We start from the raw sequence: 19,547 nt of genomic DNA on the forward strand, positions 1-19,547 counted from the left end.
GAACAGTCACATGCAGACTAACCCTCGTTCAGACTGGGTAAACCGCATTGCCCAGCTTGCTCCCCCACAGCACGTGGCTGATCTGGGTTACCCAACGACAGTGAGATAGTAACTGACCTGGTTTCTCTCTGGTTCCTGAGCTTGTGGGAGGTTTGGAAGTGGGCTGTTACAGTCAGGACTGTAATAATCACAGTAATCGTAGGCAGCCCGTGGGTCCGGGACAATCAACAACTGCTGGATATCCCCCTGAAACAGAAACAATATCCCATCGGAACATCACAACACACAGAGGGGCCAGAGACACTGGACCATTCACACACAGACGGAGAGACGGGGCAGCATTCATTGAACACCAATCAGAACTTCAGAACAAAGCCCTTTAACAAAATATTAAAGCAGTCAACCTTAACACAGCAAGATCCCAGGACATGACAATGACTGGACAATCAGTTTATGTGAACAGGTGATGGTTTAACACTGAGCAGGAGCCTTGGGTGAAAACGACCTCCCACCTCCTCAAAACATAGACAATGGGAACACTCACCAGGAACACAATAGGCAGAACATTTAGTGACTCATCAGAAATTAGCACTCTGACAGTGCAGCACTCCCTCAGCACGAACCCTCCCACAGCGTGGCACTCCCTCAACACTGACCCTCTGACAGTGCGGCACTCCCTCAGCACTGACCCTCTGACAGTGCAGCACTCCCCCGGTACTGACCCTCTGACAGTGCAGCACTCCCTCAGCACTGACCCTCTGACAGTGCAGCACTCCCTCAGCACTGACCCTCTGACAGTGCGGCACTCCCTCAACACTGACCCTCTGACAGTGCAGCACTCCCTCAGCACTGACCCTCTGACAGTGCGGCACTCCCTCAACACTGACCCTCTGACAGTGCAGCACTCCCTCAGCACTGACCCTCTGACAGTGCAGCACTCCCCCGGTACTGACCCTCTGACAGTGCAGCACTCCCTCAGCACTGACCCTCTGACAGTGCAGCACTCCCTCAGCACTGACCCTCTGACAGTGCGGCACTCCCTCAACACTGACCCTCTGACAGTGCAGCACTCCCTCAGCACTGACCCTCTGACAGTGCGGCACTCCATCAGTACTGACCCTCTGACAGTGCGGCACTCCCTCAGTACTGACCCTCTGACAGTGCGGCACTCCCTCAGTACTGACCCTCTGACAGTGCAGCACTCCCTCAGCACTGACCCTCTGACAGTGCAGCACTCCCTCAGCACTGACCCTCTGACAGTGCAGCACTCCCTCAGTACTGACCCTCTGACAGTGTAGCACTCCCTCAGTACTGACCCTCTGACAGTGCAGCACTCCCTCAGCACTGACCCTCTGACAGTGCGGCACTCCCTCAGTACTGACCCTCTGACAGTGCGGCACTCCCTCAGCACTGACCCTCCGACAGTACGGCACTCCCTCAGCACTGACCCTCTGACAGTGTAACACTCCCTCAGCACTGACCCTCTGACAGTGCGGCACTCCCTCAGCACTGACCCTCCGACAGTACGGCACTCCCTCAGCACTGACCCTCTGACAGTGTAACACTCCCTCAGCACTGACCCTCTGACAGTGTAACACTCCCTCAGCACTGACCCTCTGATAGTGCGGCAATCCCTCAGGGCTGACCCTCTGACAGTGCTGCACACCCTCAGTACTGATCCTCTGACAATGCAACACTCCCTCAGCACTGACCCTCTGACAGTGTAACACTCCCTCAGTACTGACCCTCTGATAGTGCGGCACTCCCTCAGCACTGTCCTTCTGACAGTGCTGCACTCCCTCAGTACTGACCCTCTGTCAGTGTGACACTCCCTCAGTACTGACCCTCTGACAGTGCGGCACTCCCTCAGCACTGTCCTTCTGACAGTGCTGCACTCCCTCAGTACTGACCCTCTGTCAGTGTGACACTCCCTCAGCACTGTCCTTCTGACAGTGCTGCACTCCCTCAGTACTGACCCTCTGTCAGTGTAACACTCCCTCAGTACTGACCCTCTGATAGTGCGGCACTCCCTCAGCACTGTCCTTCTGACAGTGCAGCACTCCCTCAGCACTGACCCTCTGACAGTGCGGCACTCCCTCAGTACTGACCCTCTGACTGTGCAGCACTCCCTCAGCACTGACCCTCTGACAGTGTGGCACCCCCTCAGTACTGACCCTCTGACAGTGTAACACTCCCTCAGCACTGACCCTCTGACAGTGCGGCACTCCCTCAGTACTGACCCTCTGACAGTGCTGCACTCCCTAAGTACTGACCCTCTGATAGTGCAGCACTCCCTCAGTACTGCCCCTTTGTGGTCTGATGAGCTGTTCCAGAGATTGGTGCCAATTGAAAGCTGTGATATGTGTGAGTGTTGTCTTGTATTCCACTCGCTCGTGCCTTCCCTGTCACGGTTACAGCCTCTCATTCCCTGTCTGTGCCAAGCTATGGAGCCTGTGATTGAAAACAGACTCAGAGATAGAGTGGGATGAGGTTTCTGCCGGGAGACAGCAGTGGAGCTGGGGAAACCCTTTCCACACTCATTGTGATCACTGAGTGATGGCAGCAAGTCAACGATTCCAATCCCTCACTTTGACAGTGAACAGATTTCACACTTCATCGTGTCTGGACCCTCACGGCTCATCTGCAGCAGATCAATCATGCAACCACAGACTGGAAGCATATTTCAACCACTCATTCTCCAAAATAGTCAGCTGCTTAGTCACTCGTGGACTACAAATTTCAACCTTTCAGAGCATGCAACTGTTAGATTGAATTTCCAAAAGCTGTTGGAATAAGTTGCTGCTGGAAGCAAATTTGTCAGTGAACCAGCTCCACTGCATGCAGACAAACCAGAGACTAGGTCTGTGAAAATCACCGATCCTGCTTGAAGCCAAATAAATACAGTTAACTCAAAGTGAAAGTGAAATACAAAGAGATATGACATTGTCATGCACACAATCAATACCAAGAAAACTACTGGATGGGTTAATCAGACCATCATCATAGCAGCAGTGTAGGCCATTCATCCCATCAGGTCTGTACTGCTATTCACTGCGATCATGGCTACTTTAATAAGCCTCAACTACACTTTCCCAGCTTTTCCCAACAACCACTGATTCCCTTCCTGATTAAAAATCTGACTCTCTCAGCCTTGAATATACTTAATGATCCAACATCAATAGTCTTCTGTGATAAATAATTCCACAGATTCCCTCCTCCAGAAAAAGAAGAAATTCCTCCTTATCTCTATCTTAGATGAATGACCCCTTACTCTGAGATTGTGCTGTCTGGTTCTCGACTCCCACATGGAGAAACAGCCTTTTTGCATCTCCCCTGTCAAGTCTTCTAAGAATCTTGCATGTTTTAACAGGCCATTTCTCATACTTCTGAATTCTAATAAGAACAGATCCAATTTACTCAACCTCTCCTCATAGGGCAGTCACTCCAGAGCTGTACCATCCCAGTGAACCCTCCCTGGGCTGTCTTTCATGCAATATATCTATTCTTAGATAAGGAGGCCAAGACTGTTCACAGTGTTCCAACTGTAGTCTGACTGGTGTCTTGTATCGTTTTAATAATCCCTCCCTACTTTCATATTCCATTCATTTGGAAATAAAGGCCAATATTCCATTTGCCTTCCCTGTTCCCAGCTAAACATGGACGCTAGCTTTAGGTTGATCTGCATGGACTCCCAAATCCCTCTGTTCTGTAGCTTTCCACAGTCTTTCTCCATTTAAATCATATCCTACTCCTCTATTCTTTTGGACAAAGTGTATCACCTCACATTTCCCTATGTTCTATTCCATCTGATATCTGTTGATGAGCTGCATTCTTATCACGGATGCTACCAGATCTGATCTTTTCCAGCAATTTCTGCTGTTTTGTTGTTGTTAATAGTCTCGATCTTTGTGTACAGAGGATAATTTCAAAGATTCCAGATGGCATTAAACTTGGAAAAATTGTAAACTGTGAGGGGGACAGTGTGGGACTCCAAAGGACCATTGACAATTTGGTGGCGTGGGTGGATAGGGGGCAGATGCAGTTCAATGCAAAGAAATGTGAGGTTTTCTTTTTAGATGAGGTGAGGTGGGTGAGGTGAGGTGGGTGAGGTGGGTGAAGTGGGTGAGGTGGGTGAGGTGGGTGAGGTGGGTGAGGTGAGGTGAGGTGAGGTGGGTGAGGTGGGTGAGGTGAGGTGAGGTGAGGTGAGGTGAGGTGAGGTGAGGTGAGAGTGAGGTGAGGTGAGTGGAGTGAGGTGAGGTGGGTGAGGTGAGGTGAGGTGAGGTGGAGTGAGGTGAGAGTGAGGTGAGGTGGGTGAGGTGGGTGAGGTGAGGTGGAGTGAGGTGAGAGTGAGGTGAGGTGAGGTGAGTGGAGTGAGGTGAGGTGAGAGAGGTGAGGTGAGAGTGAGGTGAGTGGAGTGAGGTGAGGTGAGGTGAGGTGAGGTGAGGTGAGGTGAGGTGAGGTGGGTGAGGTGAGGTGGGTGAGGTGAGGTGAGGTGGGTGAGGTGGGTGAGGTGGGTGAGGTGAGGTGAGGTGAGGTGAGGTGGGTGAGGTGAGTTGGGTGAGGTGGGTGAGGTGAGGTGAGGTGGGTGAGGTGAGGTGAGGTGGGTGAGGTGGGTGAGGTGAGGTGGGTGAGGTGGGTGAGGTGGGTGAGGTGGGTGAGGTGGGTGAGGTGGGTGGAGTGAGGTGAGTGGAGTGAGGTGAGGTGAGGTGAGGTGAGGTGAGGTGAGGTGAGAGTGAGGTGAGGTGAGGTGAGGTGAGGTGAGAGTGAGGTGAGAGTGAGGTGAGAGTGAGGTGAGGTGAGAGTGAGGTGAGGTGAGAGTGAGGTGAGGTGAGGTGAGAGTGAGGTGAGAGTGAGGTGAGGTGAGGTGAGGTGAGAGTGAGGTGAGGTGAGGTGAGGTGAGGTGAGGTGAGTGGAGTGAGGTGAGGTGAGGTGAGGTGAGAGTGAGGTGAGGTGAGGTGAGAGTGAGGTGAGGTGAGTGGAGTGAGGTGAGGTGGGTGAGGTGGGTGAGGTGAGGTGAGGTGAGGCGAGAGTGAGGTGAGGTGAGTGGAGTGAGGTGAGGTGGGTGAGGTGAGGTGAGGCGAGAGTGAGGTGAGGTGAGGTGAGGTGAGGTGAGGTGAGGTGAGGTGAGTGGAGTGAGGTGAGGTGAGGTGGGTGAGGTGAGGTGGGTGAGGTGGGTGAGGTGAGGTGAGGTGAGGTGGGTGAGGTGAGGTGAGGTGAGGTGGGTGAGGTGGGTGAGGTGGGTGAGGTGAGGTGAGGTGAGGTGGGTGAGGTGGGTGAGGTGGGTGAGGTGAGGTGAGGTGAGAGTGAGGTGAGGTGAGGTGGGTGAGGTGGGTGAGGTGGGTGAGGTGGGTGAGGTGAGGTGAGGTGGGTGAGGTGGGTGAGGTGGGTGAGGTGGGTGAGGTGAGGTGAGGTGGGTGAGGTGAGGTGAGGTGAGGTGGGTGAGGTGGGTGAGGTGGGTGAGGTGAGGTGAGGTGGGTGAGGTGGGTGAGGTGGGTGAGGTGAGGTGAGGTGGGTGAGGTGAGGTGAGGTGGGTGAAGTGGGTGAGGTGAGTGAGGTGGGTGAGGTGGGTGAGGTGAGGTGAGGTGAGGTGAGGTGGGTGAGGTGGGTGAGGTGGGTGAGGTGAGGTGAGGTGGGTGAGGTGAGGTGAGGTGAGGTGGGTGAGGTGGGTGAGGTGGGTGAGGTGGGTGAGGTGAGGTGGGTGAGGTGGGTGAGGTGAGGTGAGGTGGGTGAGGTGGGTGAGGTGAGGTGGGTGAGGTGGGTGAGGTGGGGTGAGGTGGGTGAGGTGAGGTGGGTGAGGTGGGTGAGGTGAGGTGAGGTGGGTGAGGTGAGGTGGGTGAGGTGGGTGAGGTGAGGTGAGGTGGGTGAGGTGAGGTGAGGTGGGTGAGGTGAGGTGAGGTGAGGTGAGGTGGGTGAGGTGAGGTGAGGTGGGTGAGGTGAGGTGAGGTGGGTGAAGTGGGTGAGGTGAGTGAGGTGGGTGAGGTGGGTGAGGTGAGGTGAGGTGAGGTGAGGTGAGGTGAGGTGGGTGAGGTGGGTGAGGTGGGTGAGGTGAGGTGAGGTGGGTGAGGTGAGGTGAGGTGAGGTGGGTGAGGTGGGTGAGGTGGGTGAGGTGGGTGAGGTGGGTGAGGTGGGTGAGGTGAGGTGGGTGAGGTGGGTGAGGTGAGGTGAGGTGGGTGAGGTGGGGTGAGGTGGGTGAGGTGGGTGAGGTGAGGTGGGTGAGGTGGGTGAGGTGAGGTGAGGTGGGTGAGGTGAGGTGAGGTGGGTGAGGTGACGTACAGTGATGCACTTTGGTCAGAAGAACATTGAAAGACAAAATAAAACAAGGGGCATAATTCTAGAGAAGGTGTGGGTGAAGCAGAGAGAGCTGGGGGTATATGTGCACAGATCACAGAGAGAGAGAGAGAGAGAGGAGCTAATAAAGCACACACCGTCCTCAGCTTCATTAATAGGGACGCAGAGTACAAGAACAGGAAGGTGATGTTGAACTTGTACAAGACACTTGTTAGACCAGTTATGGGAAAGATGTGAACTCATTGGAGAAAGTGCGTACACAGTTGAGAGGAATGTTTCCTGAGATGAGAAACTGCAGTGATGAGGGGTGAGTGAAAAAGTTGGGACTGTTCCCCAGAAAGAATAAAATTGAGAGGAGATTTGATGGAGGTTTTCAAAATTATGAACGGGTTGGACAGTAGACTTGGAGAAAGTTGTTCCCATTCACAAGACAAACAAGAACAAGAGGGGTACAGATTTAAAACACAAACAAAGCAAACGTAATGTGAGTTAAAACCTTTCACTCAGTGAGTTGTTCAGGATGCACTGCCCAGAAATGTGGTGGGGGTTCAAGAGGGGATAGTAATGGGGTGCAGGGAAATGAGGAAAAGGCAGGAGATTGACACCTGGTGACAGACCCTGTCCAATGGGTTGAATGGTCTCCTTCTTCATCAGAAAAACTCTCTGATTCTCACTCTGTGATTCAGTGACCTGCCAGGTTTTTACCCACTTGCTCTACCTCCCTGCAGATGCTGTCTCATCCTCACCACTTGCCTTCCTACCCATTCTTGTCACATCCACAAAGTACATTCACTTTCCTTCCTATCAATATATCTTACTAATAGCACATATGGTCCCAGCACTGATCCCTGTGGCACTCCACTAGTTACACGTTGCCAGTCTGAGAGCACATCGTTTTTATCCCAACTTTCTGGTATCTATCAGACAATCTTCGATCCATGTCCTACATCACATCCATCATCATGGACTCTTCCCTTATTAAACAGCCCAATATGTAGCACCTTATCAAAAATCTTCTGAAAACTCAAATATATTACATCAACTGCCTCCCCTTTATCGACCCGGTTTATTGCCTCATTAAAGAATTCCAGTAAATTTGTCAGGCATGATTTTCCCATCAAGAAGCTATGATTTGTCCTGTATTTTGTGTTCAGCACATATCTGGACAATTTTCCACATTGTCAGGTAGCTGCCAGTGTTGTAACTGTACTGGAACAGCTTGGGTGGGGGAGCAGCAAGTTCTGGAGCACAAGCCTTCAGTACTATTGCTGGAATGTTCTGGATTAGTGGTGCTGGAAGAGCACAGCAGTTCAGGCAGCATCCAAGTAGCTTCAAAATCAACGTTTCGGGCAAAAGCCCTTCATCAGGAATAAAAGGCTGTTGTCAGGGCCCACAGCCTTTGCAGCATCCAGTGTCTCCAACTGTTTCTTGACATCGCATGGAGTGAAGTGAAATGGCTGGAGACTGGTATCTGTGATATTGGGGACCACTGGAGGAGGCAGGGATGGACCATCAGCTCAGTACTTCTGGCTGAAGATTGCTGTGAAAGCTAGAGACTTATCTTTTGCCCTGATGTGCCGGGCTCCTCCGTCATTGAGGGTGGGGAGCTTTGTGGAGCCTCCTCCTCCAGTGAGTTGTTCAATTGTCCATCACTATTCATTACTGGATGTGCAAGGACTGCAGAATTTAGATCTGATCCGATGGTCGTGGCATCACTTAGCTCGGTCTATCACTGGCTGTTTATGCTGTTTGGTGGCTTCACCAGGTTGGCACCTCATTTTCAGGTATACCTGGTGCTGTTCCTGCACTCTCCATTGAACCAGGGTTGATCCCCAGGCTGATGGTAATGGTTGAGTGGGGGTTATGCCGGGCCGCGAGGTTACAGATTATGCCGCAGTGAATCTTCATTTCGCTACAAATAACGTGTCATTCTAAAGAGCATTTCTTTCTCAATAAGGTCGGGCCAATAGCTCGGGAGAAACCGCTCCCATTATGACAGGATCCAGACCAAGAGATACAGATTTAAATTCACAAAAGAGTAAAGGTGATGGAGAAGAAAGCGATTTTCTGCAGTGAGTGGTCACAGTCTGAAAGACACTGCCCGAGTGTGCAGGGGAGACCAGGTCAACTCACACCTTCAACACAAAATTCAGGATTACTTTTTTAAAAAATCATTCACAGGATGAGGGCATCACTGACCAGGCCAGCATTTATTACCCCATCCCTAACTGCCCAGAGGACAGTTAAGAGTCACCCACATTGCTGGGGGTCTGGAGTCACATGTAGGCCAGCCCAGGTAAGGATGGCAGCTTCCTTCCCTAAAGGACATGAGTGACCCAGATGGGATTTTCCAACAATCAACAATGGATTCATAGCCATAACTAGACTCTTAATTCCAGATTTTTAAAATTGGAATTAAATTCAAAATGATTGAAGCCCTGGTCCCTGGGATATTATCTGGGTCTCTGGATGAATTCCCTCGTGACAATACCACTGTTCAGACAGCCAGCACAGGCACAGTGTGCTGAATGACCCCTTGGTTGGTTCAGTGATGTGTGAGTTCCAGTGAATGATCAGCTGGCAACTACCTGAGTGTTTTTGGACACAGCGTTTCATTTCCAGTTCAGCCTATCACAGTGAGATCCAGCACTGACATATTTAGGGAAAGTGTGCAATTTTACTTTTGAGAAGGTTTCTGATTGCTGGAATGAAACTGGCTGAGGAGCACTGAGAAACTGGGAGAGCTTCCAACAACATGGGAGCCTTGGAACGTTGGATGAGAGAAACGTGTGCTGAGCTCTGAAAACTGATCACTGTTTACTGGGAGCCAAATACAACAGGCAGTCTAAATAATCACTGCATATCAAAACTGTTCCATCATTGTCCCTAACACAGCAACCTCCAACCCATCATCAGCTACAGCTGGACAGAAAGACCAGAAAGACTTGCTTCTTAAACACCAATCAACTTCAGGAATTCTCCAGTGCAGCGGGTTGTGTGTCAGCCACCAGTTTCCATCAAATGCTGCTAGATTGACTTCATTGCACAGTCCTCTGAACCTCCTGCATCATTTCATAAAGAGCTTTCCCTTAAAACACACTGAAATATCCAGCTGTGCTCATTAGATTTTGGATCATCGCTAATTCAGTGCCGAGCTACGGTGCTGTCTCCGAAACGCAATGATTTTAAATGATTCCAATCACCTGGTAGTTATTGATGAGTAGCTTAGGTGATAAATTCAAATCCATTGGGATCTTCCTGTGCAGGTTCACATCCTGTCAACTACATCCATTAATTTATTATTTGAAACACTTCTGAGGGTCTTGTGGTATTGTCCCCATCTCTGGATAATTCAAGGCTCACTCTCTGCAGAGGGGGGAATCTGTTTTAAAAATGGAAGGTGAAGACCTTCAATCTGAAATGAATAGTTGAAGCAATTTGGATCCAAGTCGCACTTCAAACAGGTTAAAGGGTCAACATTGTTGGAGTTGAAAGGTGACAGAACCAGTCAGACATCCAGAACCAAGGGGGATCTAGGCAATGGGATCTGTCAGATCCCCAGATTCCCAGCTCTTTGGAGGTGCACTGCTCTTGAGGCATCATGAACTTGTTGGTCACATGATCATGGATTGTGGATCAGGATTTTGCAAAGTTCAAAGCTTTTCCATTGGGTCCCATCAGAGTGAGCACAGCAACGTGACCTTGCTGTGTTCAGGCAGGAAGAGAGGCAGCAGGCTATAGGCCAGTTCACTTGATGTCTGTCATGGGGAAGGGGTTGGAATCAATCATTGAAGAGATTGTAGCTGGGCACTGAGAGGAACAGGAAGTGTCAGCATGGGTTCATCAAAGGGAAGGCAATGGCCTCGTGGCGTTACAACTGGATTATTAATCCAGAGACGAGAATGTGGTGCTGAAAAAGCAGACGGTTAGGCAGCAACTGAGGAGCAGGAGAATTGACATTTCGGGCACAGGCCCTTCATCAGGAATGAGACCAAGGTAACAACCCCAGGACCCAGGTTCAAATCCTGCAGATGATGGAATTTGCATTCAATTAAAAATCCGGAATTAAGAGACTAATGTTGATGATAAAACCATTGTCAATTGCTGGAAAAACCCATTGGGTCCATTAATGTCCTTCAGGGAAAGAAACTGCCATTCTTACCTGGTCTGGCCAACAAGTGACTGTAGACCCACAGCAATGGGGTTAACTCTTAACTGCCCTCTGGGCAAATTAGGGATGGGTAATTAATGCTGGCATTGCTGATATCACCCACATTCCACAAATAAACTTTAAAAAAATCATGTTTCACTGATTCATAAAAGCCCTTTGAAGTGCATACAAGACAATTTTCTGATTCAGTATGTGGATGTACCTACTAGAGAAGGTGCAAAACTTGACCTACTCTTGGGAAAAAAGGCAGGGCAGGTGACTGAGGTGTCAGTGGGGGAGCACTTTGGGGCCAGCGACCATAATTCTAATCGTTTTAAAATAGTGATGGAAAAGGATAGACCAGATCTAAAAGTTGAAGTTCGAAATTGGAGAAAGGTCAATTTTGACGGTATTAGGCAAGAACTTTCGAAAGCTGATTGGGGGCAAATGTTCATAGGTAAAGGGATGACTGGAAAATGGGAAGCCTTCAGAAATGAGATAACAAGAATCCAGAGAAAGTATATTCCTGTTAGGGTGAAAAGGAAGGCTGGGAGGTATAGGGAATGCTGGATGACTAAAGAAATTGAGGGTTTGGTTAAGAAAGAGGGGAGGGGACAAACTGGATGTTTAAAAAGGAAATTGAAGGGAAAGTTGGAACAAGAGAAGTCAAGAAAAACAACTTGAGTGAAATAGGGGTTCATGGGAAGGGTGAGGGCAGTAACAAATTAAAAATACTATACATAAATGCACGAATCATTAGACATAAGATGGATGAGCTTGAGGCTCTTTTGGAAATTGGCAGATACGATATTGTGGGGATAACTGAGACGTGGCTTCATGGGGACAGGGCCTGGGAAATGAATACGCAAGGCTACACGTGCTATCGTAAGGACAGACTGACGGGCAGAGGTGGTGGGGTGGCCTTGTTGGTAAGGGAGGATATTCAGTCCCTTGCGCAGGGGGACCTAGAGTCAGGGGATGTGGAGTCAGTGTGGATAGAGCTTCGAAACACTAAGGGTAAAAAGACCCTCATGGGAGTCATCTACAGGCCCCCAAACAGTAGTCTGGATGTCGGATGTAAGCTGAATCAGGACCTGAAATTGACCTGTTGCAAAGATGTTACTACAGTTGTTATGGGGGATTTTAACATGCAGGTAGACTGGGAGAATCAGGATGGTATCGGGCCTCAAGAAAGAGACTTTGTGGAGTGCCTCCGAGATGGATTCTTAGAGCAGCTGGTGCTGGAGCCGACCAGGGAGAAGGCAATTCTGGATCTGGTATTGTGTAACGAACCAGAATTGGTCAGAGACCTCGAAGTGAAGGAGCCATTGGGAAGTAGTGACCATAATACAATAAGCTTCAATCTGCAATTTGAGAGGGAGAGGGTACAGTCGGAAGTGACAGTACTTCTGTTGAATAAAGGGAACTATGGAGCTATGAGGGAGGAGCTGGCCAAAGTTCAATGGTGCAATACCTTAGCAGGGATGACAGTGGAGGAACAATGGCGGATATATCTGTGTATAATGCAGAAGATGCAGGATCAGTTCATTCCTCAAAGGAAGAAAGATCCCAGGAGGAGACATGGGCGGCTGTGGCTGATGAGGGAAGTTAAGAAACATATAAAGTTAAAACAGAAAAAGTATAACATAGCAAAGATAAGTGGGAAAACTGAGGACTGGGAAGCTTTTAAAGAACAACAGAGGATTACTAAGAAGGAAAAATGCAGAGGAAAAATGAGGTACGAAGGTAAACTGGTCAAAAATATAAAGGAGGATAGTAAAAGCTTTTTTAGGTATGTGCAAGGCAAAAAAATGGTTGGGACTAAAATTGGGCCCTTGAGGATAGAAACAGGGGAATATATTACGGGGAACAAAGAAATGGCAGAAGAGTTGAAATGGTACTTCAGATCTGTGTTCACTGGGGAAGACACAAGCAATCTCCCTGAGGTAACAGTGGCTGAAGGACCTGAACTGAAGGGAATTTATATTTGCCAGGAATTGGTGTTGGAGAGACTGTTAGGTCTGAAGGTTGATAAGTCCCCGGGGCCTGGTGGTCGACATCCCAGGGTACTGAAGGAGGTGGCTCGGGAAATCGGGGATGCGTTGGTGATAATTTTCCAGAGTTCGATGGATTCAGGATCAGTTCCTGCAGATTGGAGGGTGGCTAATGTTATACCACTTTTTAAGAAAGGTGGGAGAGAGAAAACAGGAAATTATAGACCAGTTAGTCTGACCTCAGTCGTGGGAAAGATGCTGGAGTCTATTATAAAGGATGAAATTACGGCACATCTGGATAGTAGTAACAGGATAGGACAGAGTCAGCATGGATTTATGAAGGGGAAATCATGCTTGACTAATCTTCTTGAATTTTTTGAGGATGTAACTCTGAAGATGGACGAGGGAGATCCAGTAGATGTAGTGTACCTGGACTTTCAGAAAGCTTTTGATAAAGTCCCACACAGGAGGTTAGTGAGTAAAATTAGGGTGCATGGTATTGGGGGAAAAGTACTGACTTGGATTGAAAATTGGTTGGCTGATAGGAAATAAAGAGTAGTGATAAACGGCTCCATTTCGGAATGGCAGGCAGTGACCAGTGGGGTACCGCAGGGATCAGTACTGGGACCGCAGCTTTTTACAATATATGTAAATGATATAGAAGATGGTATCAGCAATAACATTAGCAAATTTGCTGATGATACAAAGCTGGGTGGCAGGTTGAAATGTGATGAGGATGTTAGGAGATTACAGGGTGACCTGGACAAGTTAGGTGAGTGGACAGATGCATGGCAGATGCAGTTTAATGTGAATAAATGTATGGTTATCCACTTTGATGGCAAGAACAGGAAGGCAGATTCCTACCTCAATGGAATCAATTTAGGTAAAGGGGCAGTACAGAGAGTTCACCAGTCAATGAAGGCAAGCATGCAGGTACAGCAGGTCGTGAAGAAGGCTAATAGCATGCTGGCCTTCATAACAAGAGGGATTGAGTATAGAAGTAAAGAGGTTCTTCTGCAGCTGTACAGGGCCCTGGTGAGACCACACCTGGAGTACTGTGTGCAGTTCTGGTCTCCAAATTTGAGGAAAGACATTCTGGCTATTGAGGGAGTGCAGCGTAGGTTCACGAGGTCAATTCCTGGAATGGCGGGACTACCTTACACTGAAAGACTGGAGCAACTGGGCTTGTATACCCTTGAGTTTAGAAGACTGAGAGGGGATCTGATTGAGACATATAAGATTATGAAAGGATTGGGCACTCTGGCAGCAGGAAACATGTTTCCACTGATGGGTGAGTCCCGAACCAGAGGACACAGCTTAAAAATACGGGGTAGACCATTTAGGACAGAGATGAGGAGAAACTTCTTCACCCAGAGAGTGGTGGGTGTGTGGAATGCTCTGCCCCAGAGGGCAGTGGAGGCCCAGTCTCTGGATTCATTTAAGAAAGAGTTGGATAGAGCTCTCAAGGATAGTGGAATCAAGGGTTATGGGGATAAGGCATGAAGTGGATACTGATTAGGAATGATCAGCCATGATCATATTGAATGGCGGTGCAGGCTCGAAGGGCTGAATGGCCTACTCCTGCACCTATTGTCTATTGTCTAAAGAGAAGGAAGCATATGTCAGGTATAGATAGGATAGATCAAGTGAATCCTGAGAAGAGTATAAAGGAAGTAGGAGTATACTTAAGAGAGAAATCAGGAGGGCAAAACGGTGACATGAGATAGTTTTGGCAAATAGAATTAAGGAGAATCCAAAGGGTTTTTACAAATATATTAAGGACAAAAGGGTAACTAGGGAGAGAATAGGGCCCCTCTAAGATCAGCAAGGCGGCCTTTGTGTGGAGCCACAGAAAATGGGGGAGATACTAAATGAATACTTTGCATCAGTATTTACTGTGGAAAAGGATATGGAAGATATAGACTGTAGGGAAATAGATGGTGACATCTTGCAAAATGTCCAGATTACAGAGGAGGAAGTGCTGGATATCTTGAAACAGTTAAAAGTGAATAAATCCCCAGGACCTGATCAGGTGTACCCGAGAACTCTATGGAAAGCTAGAGAAGTGATTGCTGGGCCTGTTGCTGAGATATTTGTATCATTGATAGTCACAGGTGAGGTGCCGGAAGACTGGAGGTTGGCAAACATAGTGCAACTGTTTAAGAAGGGTGGTAAAGACAAGCCAGGGAACTATAGACCGGTGAGCCTGACCTCGGTGGTGGGCAAGTTGTTGGAGGGAATCCTGAGGGACAGGATGTACATGTATTTGGAAAGGCAAGGACTGATTAGGGATAGTCAACATGGCTTTGTGCATGGGAAATCATGTCTCACAAACTTGATTGAGTTCTTTGAAGAAGTAACAAAGAAGATTGATGAGGGCAGAGCAGTAGATGTGATCTATATGGACTTCAGTAAGGCGTTCGACAAGGTTCCCCATGGGAGACTGATTAGCAAGGTTAGATCTCATGGAATACAGGGAGAACTAGCCATTTGGATACAGAACTGGTTCAAAGGTAGAAGACAGAGGGTGGTGGTGGAGGGTTGTTTTTCAGACTGGAGGCCTGTGACCAGTGGAGTGCCACAAGGATCGGTGCTGGATCCTCTACTTTTTGTCATTTACATAAATGATTTGGTTGCGAGCATAAGAGGTACAGTTAGTAAGTTTGCAGATGACACCAAAATTGGAGGTGTAGTAGACAGCGAAGAGGGTTACCTCAGATTACATCAGGATCTGGAACAGATGGGCCAATGGGCTGAGAAGTGGCAGATGGAGTTTAATTCAGATAAATGCGAGGTGCTGCATTTTGGGAAAGTAAGTCTTAGCAGGACTTATACACTTAATGGTAAGGTCCTAGGGAGTGTTGCTGAACAAAGAGACCTTGGAGTGTTGGGTCATAGCTCCTTGAAAGTGGAGTCGCAGGTAGATAGGATAGTGAAGAAGGTGTTTGGTATGCTTTCCTTTATTGGTCAGAGTATTGAGTACAAAGGAGTTGGGAGGTCATGTTGCGGCTGTACAGGACATTGGTTAGGCCACTGTTGGAATATTGTGTGCAATTCTGGTCTCCTTCCTATCGGAAAGCTGTTGTGAAACTTGAAAGAGTTCAGAAAAGACTTACAAGGATGTTGCCAGGGTTGGAGGATTTGAGCTACAGAGAGAGGCTGAACAGGCTGGGACTGTTTTCCCCGGAGTGTCGGAGGCTGAGGGGTGACCTTATAGAGGTTTACAAAATTATGAGGGGCATGGATAGGATAAATAGGCAAAGTCTTTTCCCTGGGGTCGGGGAGTCCAGAACTTGAGGGCATAGTTTTAGGGTGAGAGGGGAAAGATATAAAAGAGACCTCAGGGGAAACCTTTTCACACAGAGGGTGGTGCGTGTATGGAATGAGCTACCAGAGGAAGTGGTGGAGGCTGGTACAATTGCAATATTTAAGAGGCATTTGGATGGGTATATGAATAGGAAGGGTTTGGAGGGGTATGGGCGGGTGTTGGCAGGTGGAACTAGATTGGGTTGGGATATCTGGTTGGCATGGGCCAGTTGGATTGAAGGGTCTGTTTCCATGCTGTACATCTCTCTGACTCTATGAATAAGATGGGCTGTAGAAGAGGGGGAGCCAGTAGATGAACTGTACTTAGATTTCCAGAAGGAATTTGACAAGATGCCACGTTCAAGATTGTTACAGCAAATAAAAGCTCCTGGTGTGGGGGTGACAAACTAAAATGGGTACAGGACTGGCAACCTGGCAGAAAAACGGTGTTTGAAGAAATGGTTTATGTTTCGGATTCTCAGGATGTAATGAGTGGAGGTCCCCAGCGGTCTGTGCTGGGACCTCAATCTTTTACAATTTACATCAATGATCCACTTAGTGATTGTAACAATGTCAGCCAGGTGGACCTCATAGAAAGTGAGTTCCCTGATTGGGTCAGATTAACAGCCCCAATCAGGGAGCCCTGACTGACAGATATAAACAGGAGTGTCAGGGGTTCTGTTCACTCTGAGAGCTCTCTCTGGGAGAGCTGGATCAGTGTTAAGGATTCCCCATGTGGAAATAAAGGGGGACATCGTGACGGGGTATCGGTTTCTGCAGAGTTATTTCTGGGCAAAAAACAGAAAAGCATGCTCCTGAAGATATTCACTTGCAACAGTTGTCTTTGATTGGGGGGGTAAACATTTCTGGTATTGTATCATTATTTGGGAACCAATCTATCCTGCTGTCAAAGACTGGGCCCAGTCTGTGGAAAGAATGTGTTATTTTTTACTGAGCAAATGACATTGGGGCAGAGGAAAAGTAACAAGTAATTCTCCTGGCAGCTTGTGGACCCACAGCTTTTTCAGTTATTAGGAGCCTGAGTTTTCCTGAGACACCAGATACTGAAACTTTTCAAGAGCTGATAGATTTACTTAATGAATATTACGACCCCCAAGGCTCCTCCAAATCTGAGACGCTATCGGTTTTACTCAGCAATTCGAGAACCAGAGGAATCCATATTGAGATTTTTGACGAGGTTAAGATGACTGACAGAAACATGTGACTTTGGTTTCACCCTTAATGAGATTCTGAGAGACTGATATGTGGGATTAATGAGGTAACGATGCGAATGCACCTACTGGCTGAAGCCCAATTGAACTTCAAGCAGGCAGTACAACTGGCTTTATCATTGGACAATGCAGCAAGTGGAGCATAAGTTACAGGGTATTCCGATGGACGAGGACACCTTCACCAGTCCCACAGCTTGAGGAAGGCAATCACACAGCCTCACTCAGGACAAATCCTGAACAGAGGGACTCTCGGTCAGCCCACAGCAAAACCCTAAACTCAGGCCAAACTTTGGCCAAATGGTTAAAATCTTCTTCAGGATCCAGACCAGCAAGCTACAGTAGTTGCTGCCAGTCTGTGGACTCGGGACAACAAAAGAGTCTCACTAGGCCTGAACTGAGTAAAATAACTCACAGGCCGGTATCCAGGGGAGTGCACACCCTGGAAACCACCCCCACCTGGTTTGGAACAGTTACATTGGTTCTCATTTGGATGTTGCTGGGATGTTGCGGTAGCACAGCGGTTAGCACTGCTGCCTCACAGCGTCAGAGACCCAGGTTCAATTCCCACCTCAGACGACTGACTGTGTGGAGTTTGCATGTTCTCCCCGTGTCTGCATGGTTTTCCTCCGGGTGCTCCGGTTTCCTCCCACAGTCCAAAGATGTGCAGGTCAGGTGAATTGGCCATGCTAAATTGCCCGTAGTGTTAGGTAAGGGGTAAATGTAGGGGAATGGGTCTGGGTGGGTTGCTCTTTGGAGGGTCAGTGTGGACTTGTTGGGCCGAAGGGCCTGTTTCCACACTGTAAGTAATCTAAACATCTGGCTATGTGGTCACCTGGCTCAAATAGAGGTCAATGCTGGAGAACCAGTTTTTACTCTGATTCCAACCATTACGTTTATGCAAGATCTGGGCCAGATTGAGGATCTATACCAGGGAACCTTTACAGATTAAGGGGACAACTTTGGTCCAATTTCTTATGAGAAGCAGCTGCTTCAGTTCCCATTGCTTGTAGTAAAAGGTTTGGGCCCAAGGTTGAGGGGAAAATATTAGCTGAGAAAGATTCACCTTGATTAGCTCCACATTTCTCAATTAAAAAATGACTCCTAATTAAATACCTGGAGGTTTTTCAGGAAGGTCTGAGGCTATCAAAGGGTCCAAGACCACTTTGCATGTTGACCAGGAAGCGATTCCACGATTCTGCAAGGCTGGCCCAGGGCCATTTGCCTTACGGGGAAAAGTAGAGGCAGAAATCAGGAGGCTGGAGAGCGAAGGAATCAAACCAATCCAGTTTGCCGAACGGGCTGCACCCGATCATACCGATTGTGAAGCCTGATAGGTCGGTTCACCTTTGAGGGGACCTTAAACAAAGAGGAAACACACCTGGATAAATATCCAATCCCTCAAATGCAAAACTAGCGAGATGGTGGAGGAGGGGAAGGAGTGCAGTCCTTCACGAAGCTGGGCGTGAGCCATGCATACCTGCAGTTACCGTTGGATAAGGATTCTCAGGAGTACACTACAATCCATACCCGTAAGGGTTTAAACTAATCTACGAGACTGCCATGTGGGGTATTGTCAGCCTGTGCTCTGATTCAGCGGATGGTGGAGAACATTTTTCAAGATCTACCTCAGGTCACCATGAGGTGCTAACAACAGGGAAGACCAAGAAGGAGCAGGTACAGAACTGGGACATAGTCCTATGTGTTTCTCCCAGGTGGGTGTACGCCTCAGAAGGGAATACTGTGTCCCCCAGGCACCACAAGTGACTCATTGGGGTACACAGCTGATAAAACTGGGTTACACCCATTGGAAGATAAAGAGAGAGTGATCCAAGGAGCCCTGACTCCCATGTCTGTACTGGAGCGTAAGGTCTTTCCTTTGGGTTGGTGAATTATTACTGAAAGTTCCTAATTAAGCCGGTCTCCATCATCATCTACTCAAGGAAGGATCCGCTTTGGTAATGATCATGTAGCCAAGCCCCAGCTTTCAGGGAAGTGAAGAAACAGCGATCATCCTTGAAGGTGTTGGTGCAATATGGTCCCAAGCGAGGATCTGCTATCGAGATGCGATGTCTCACCAAATGCATCAGGATAGTATTAGCGCTTAGGTGGCCCAATGGAGAGGAACACCCAATAGTGTATGCAGCCAGGACTTTGGCTAGTGCAGGGCGTAAATACACCCAAGTAGAGAAGGAAGGTTTGACAGAGTCTGCAAGTTCTACCAATACCTTCACAAATGTAACTTTGTCATAACAACGATCACAAACCCCTGCAGTGTCTACATGAAGGGGACTAGGCAGTGCCGCCCACAGCTACAGACCAAACTCAGCAAGTGGGGTTTAATTCTAAACTGTCTACAATTACAAGGTGGAACACCAGCCTCCAAGAAGCTAAGAGACCAATGTGGATGTATTGAGCTGCTGCTGATGGTAACGCCACTGGAAGAGTCCATAAAGGTTTTGAATTTTCTGAACACACTTACAATCACAGCTCACAATACCAGACCCTGGATGCAGAAAGATCCAGTCCCAAAGTAGCCAGTGGTGATGGGGACACCAAAGCGCCATCACAACCAGAATT

At 48.4% G+C, this 19,547-nt stretch overlaps 1 protein-coding gene across 7 annotated transcripts in view; it reads right to left on the reverse strand.

Annotated features, from left to right (window-relative positions):
* col11a1a (collagen, type XI, alpha 1a) overlaps positions 1-19,547 on the reverse strand; it is a 444,140-nt gene that overhangs the window by 401,889 nt on the left and 22,704 nt on the right. For all 7 annotated transcript variants that reach the window (XM_072574917.1, XM_072574914.1, XM_072574912.1 and 4 more), the window contains exon 4: positions 118-246. In XM_072574917.1, coding sequence (XP_072431018.1) covers positions 118-246 — 129 coding nt within the window. The remainder of the gene's footprint in view (positions 1-117; positions 247-19,547) is intronic.

Source organism: Chiloscyllium punctatum, chromosome 7, assembly GCF_047496795.1.
Source record: "Chiloscyllium punctatum isolate Juve2018m chromosome 7, sChiPun1.3, whole genome shotgun sequence".
In the NCBI taxonomy this organism is placed as follows: Eukaryota; Metazoa; Chordata; class Chondrichthyes; order Orectolobiformes; family Hemiscylliidae; genus Chiloscyllium; species Chiloscyllium punctatum.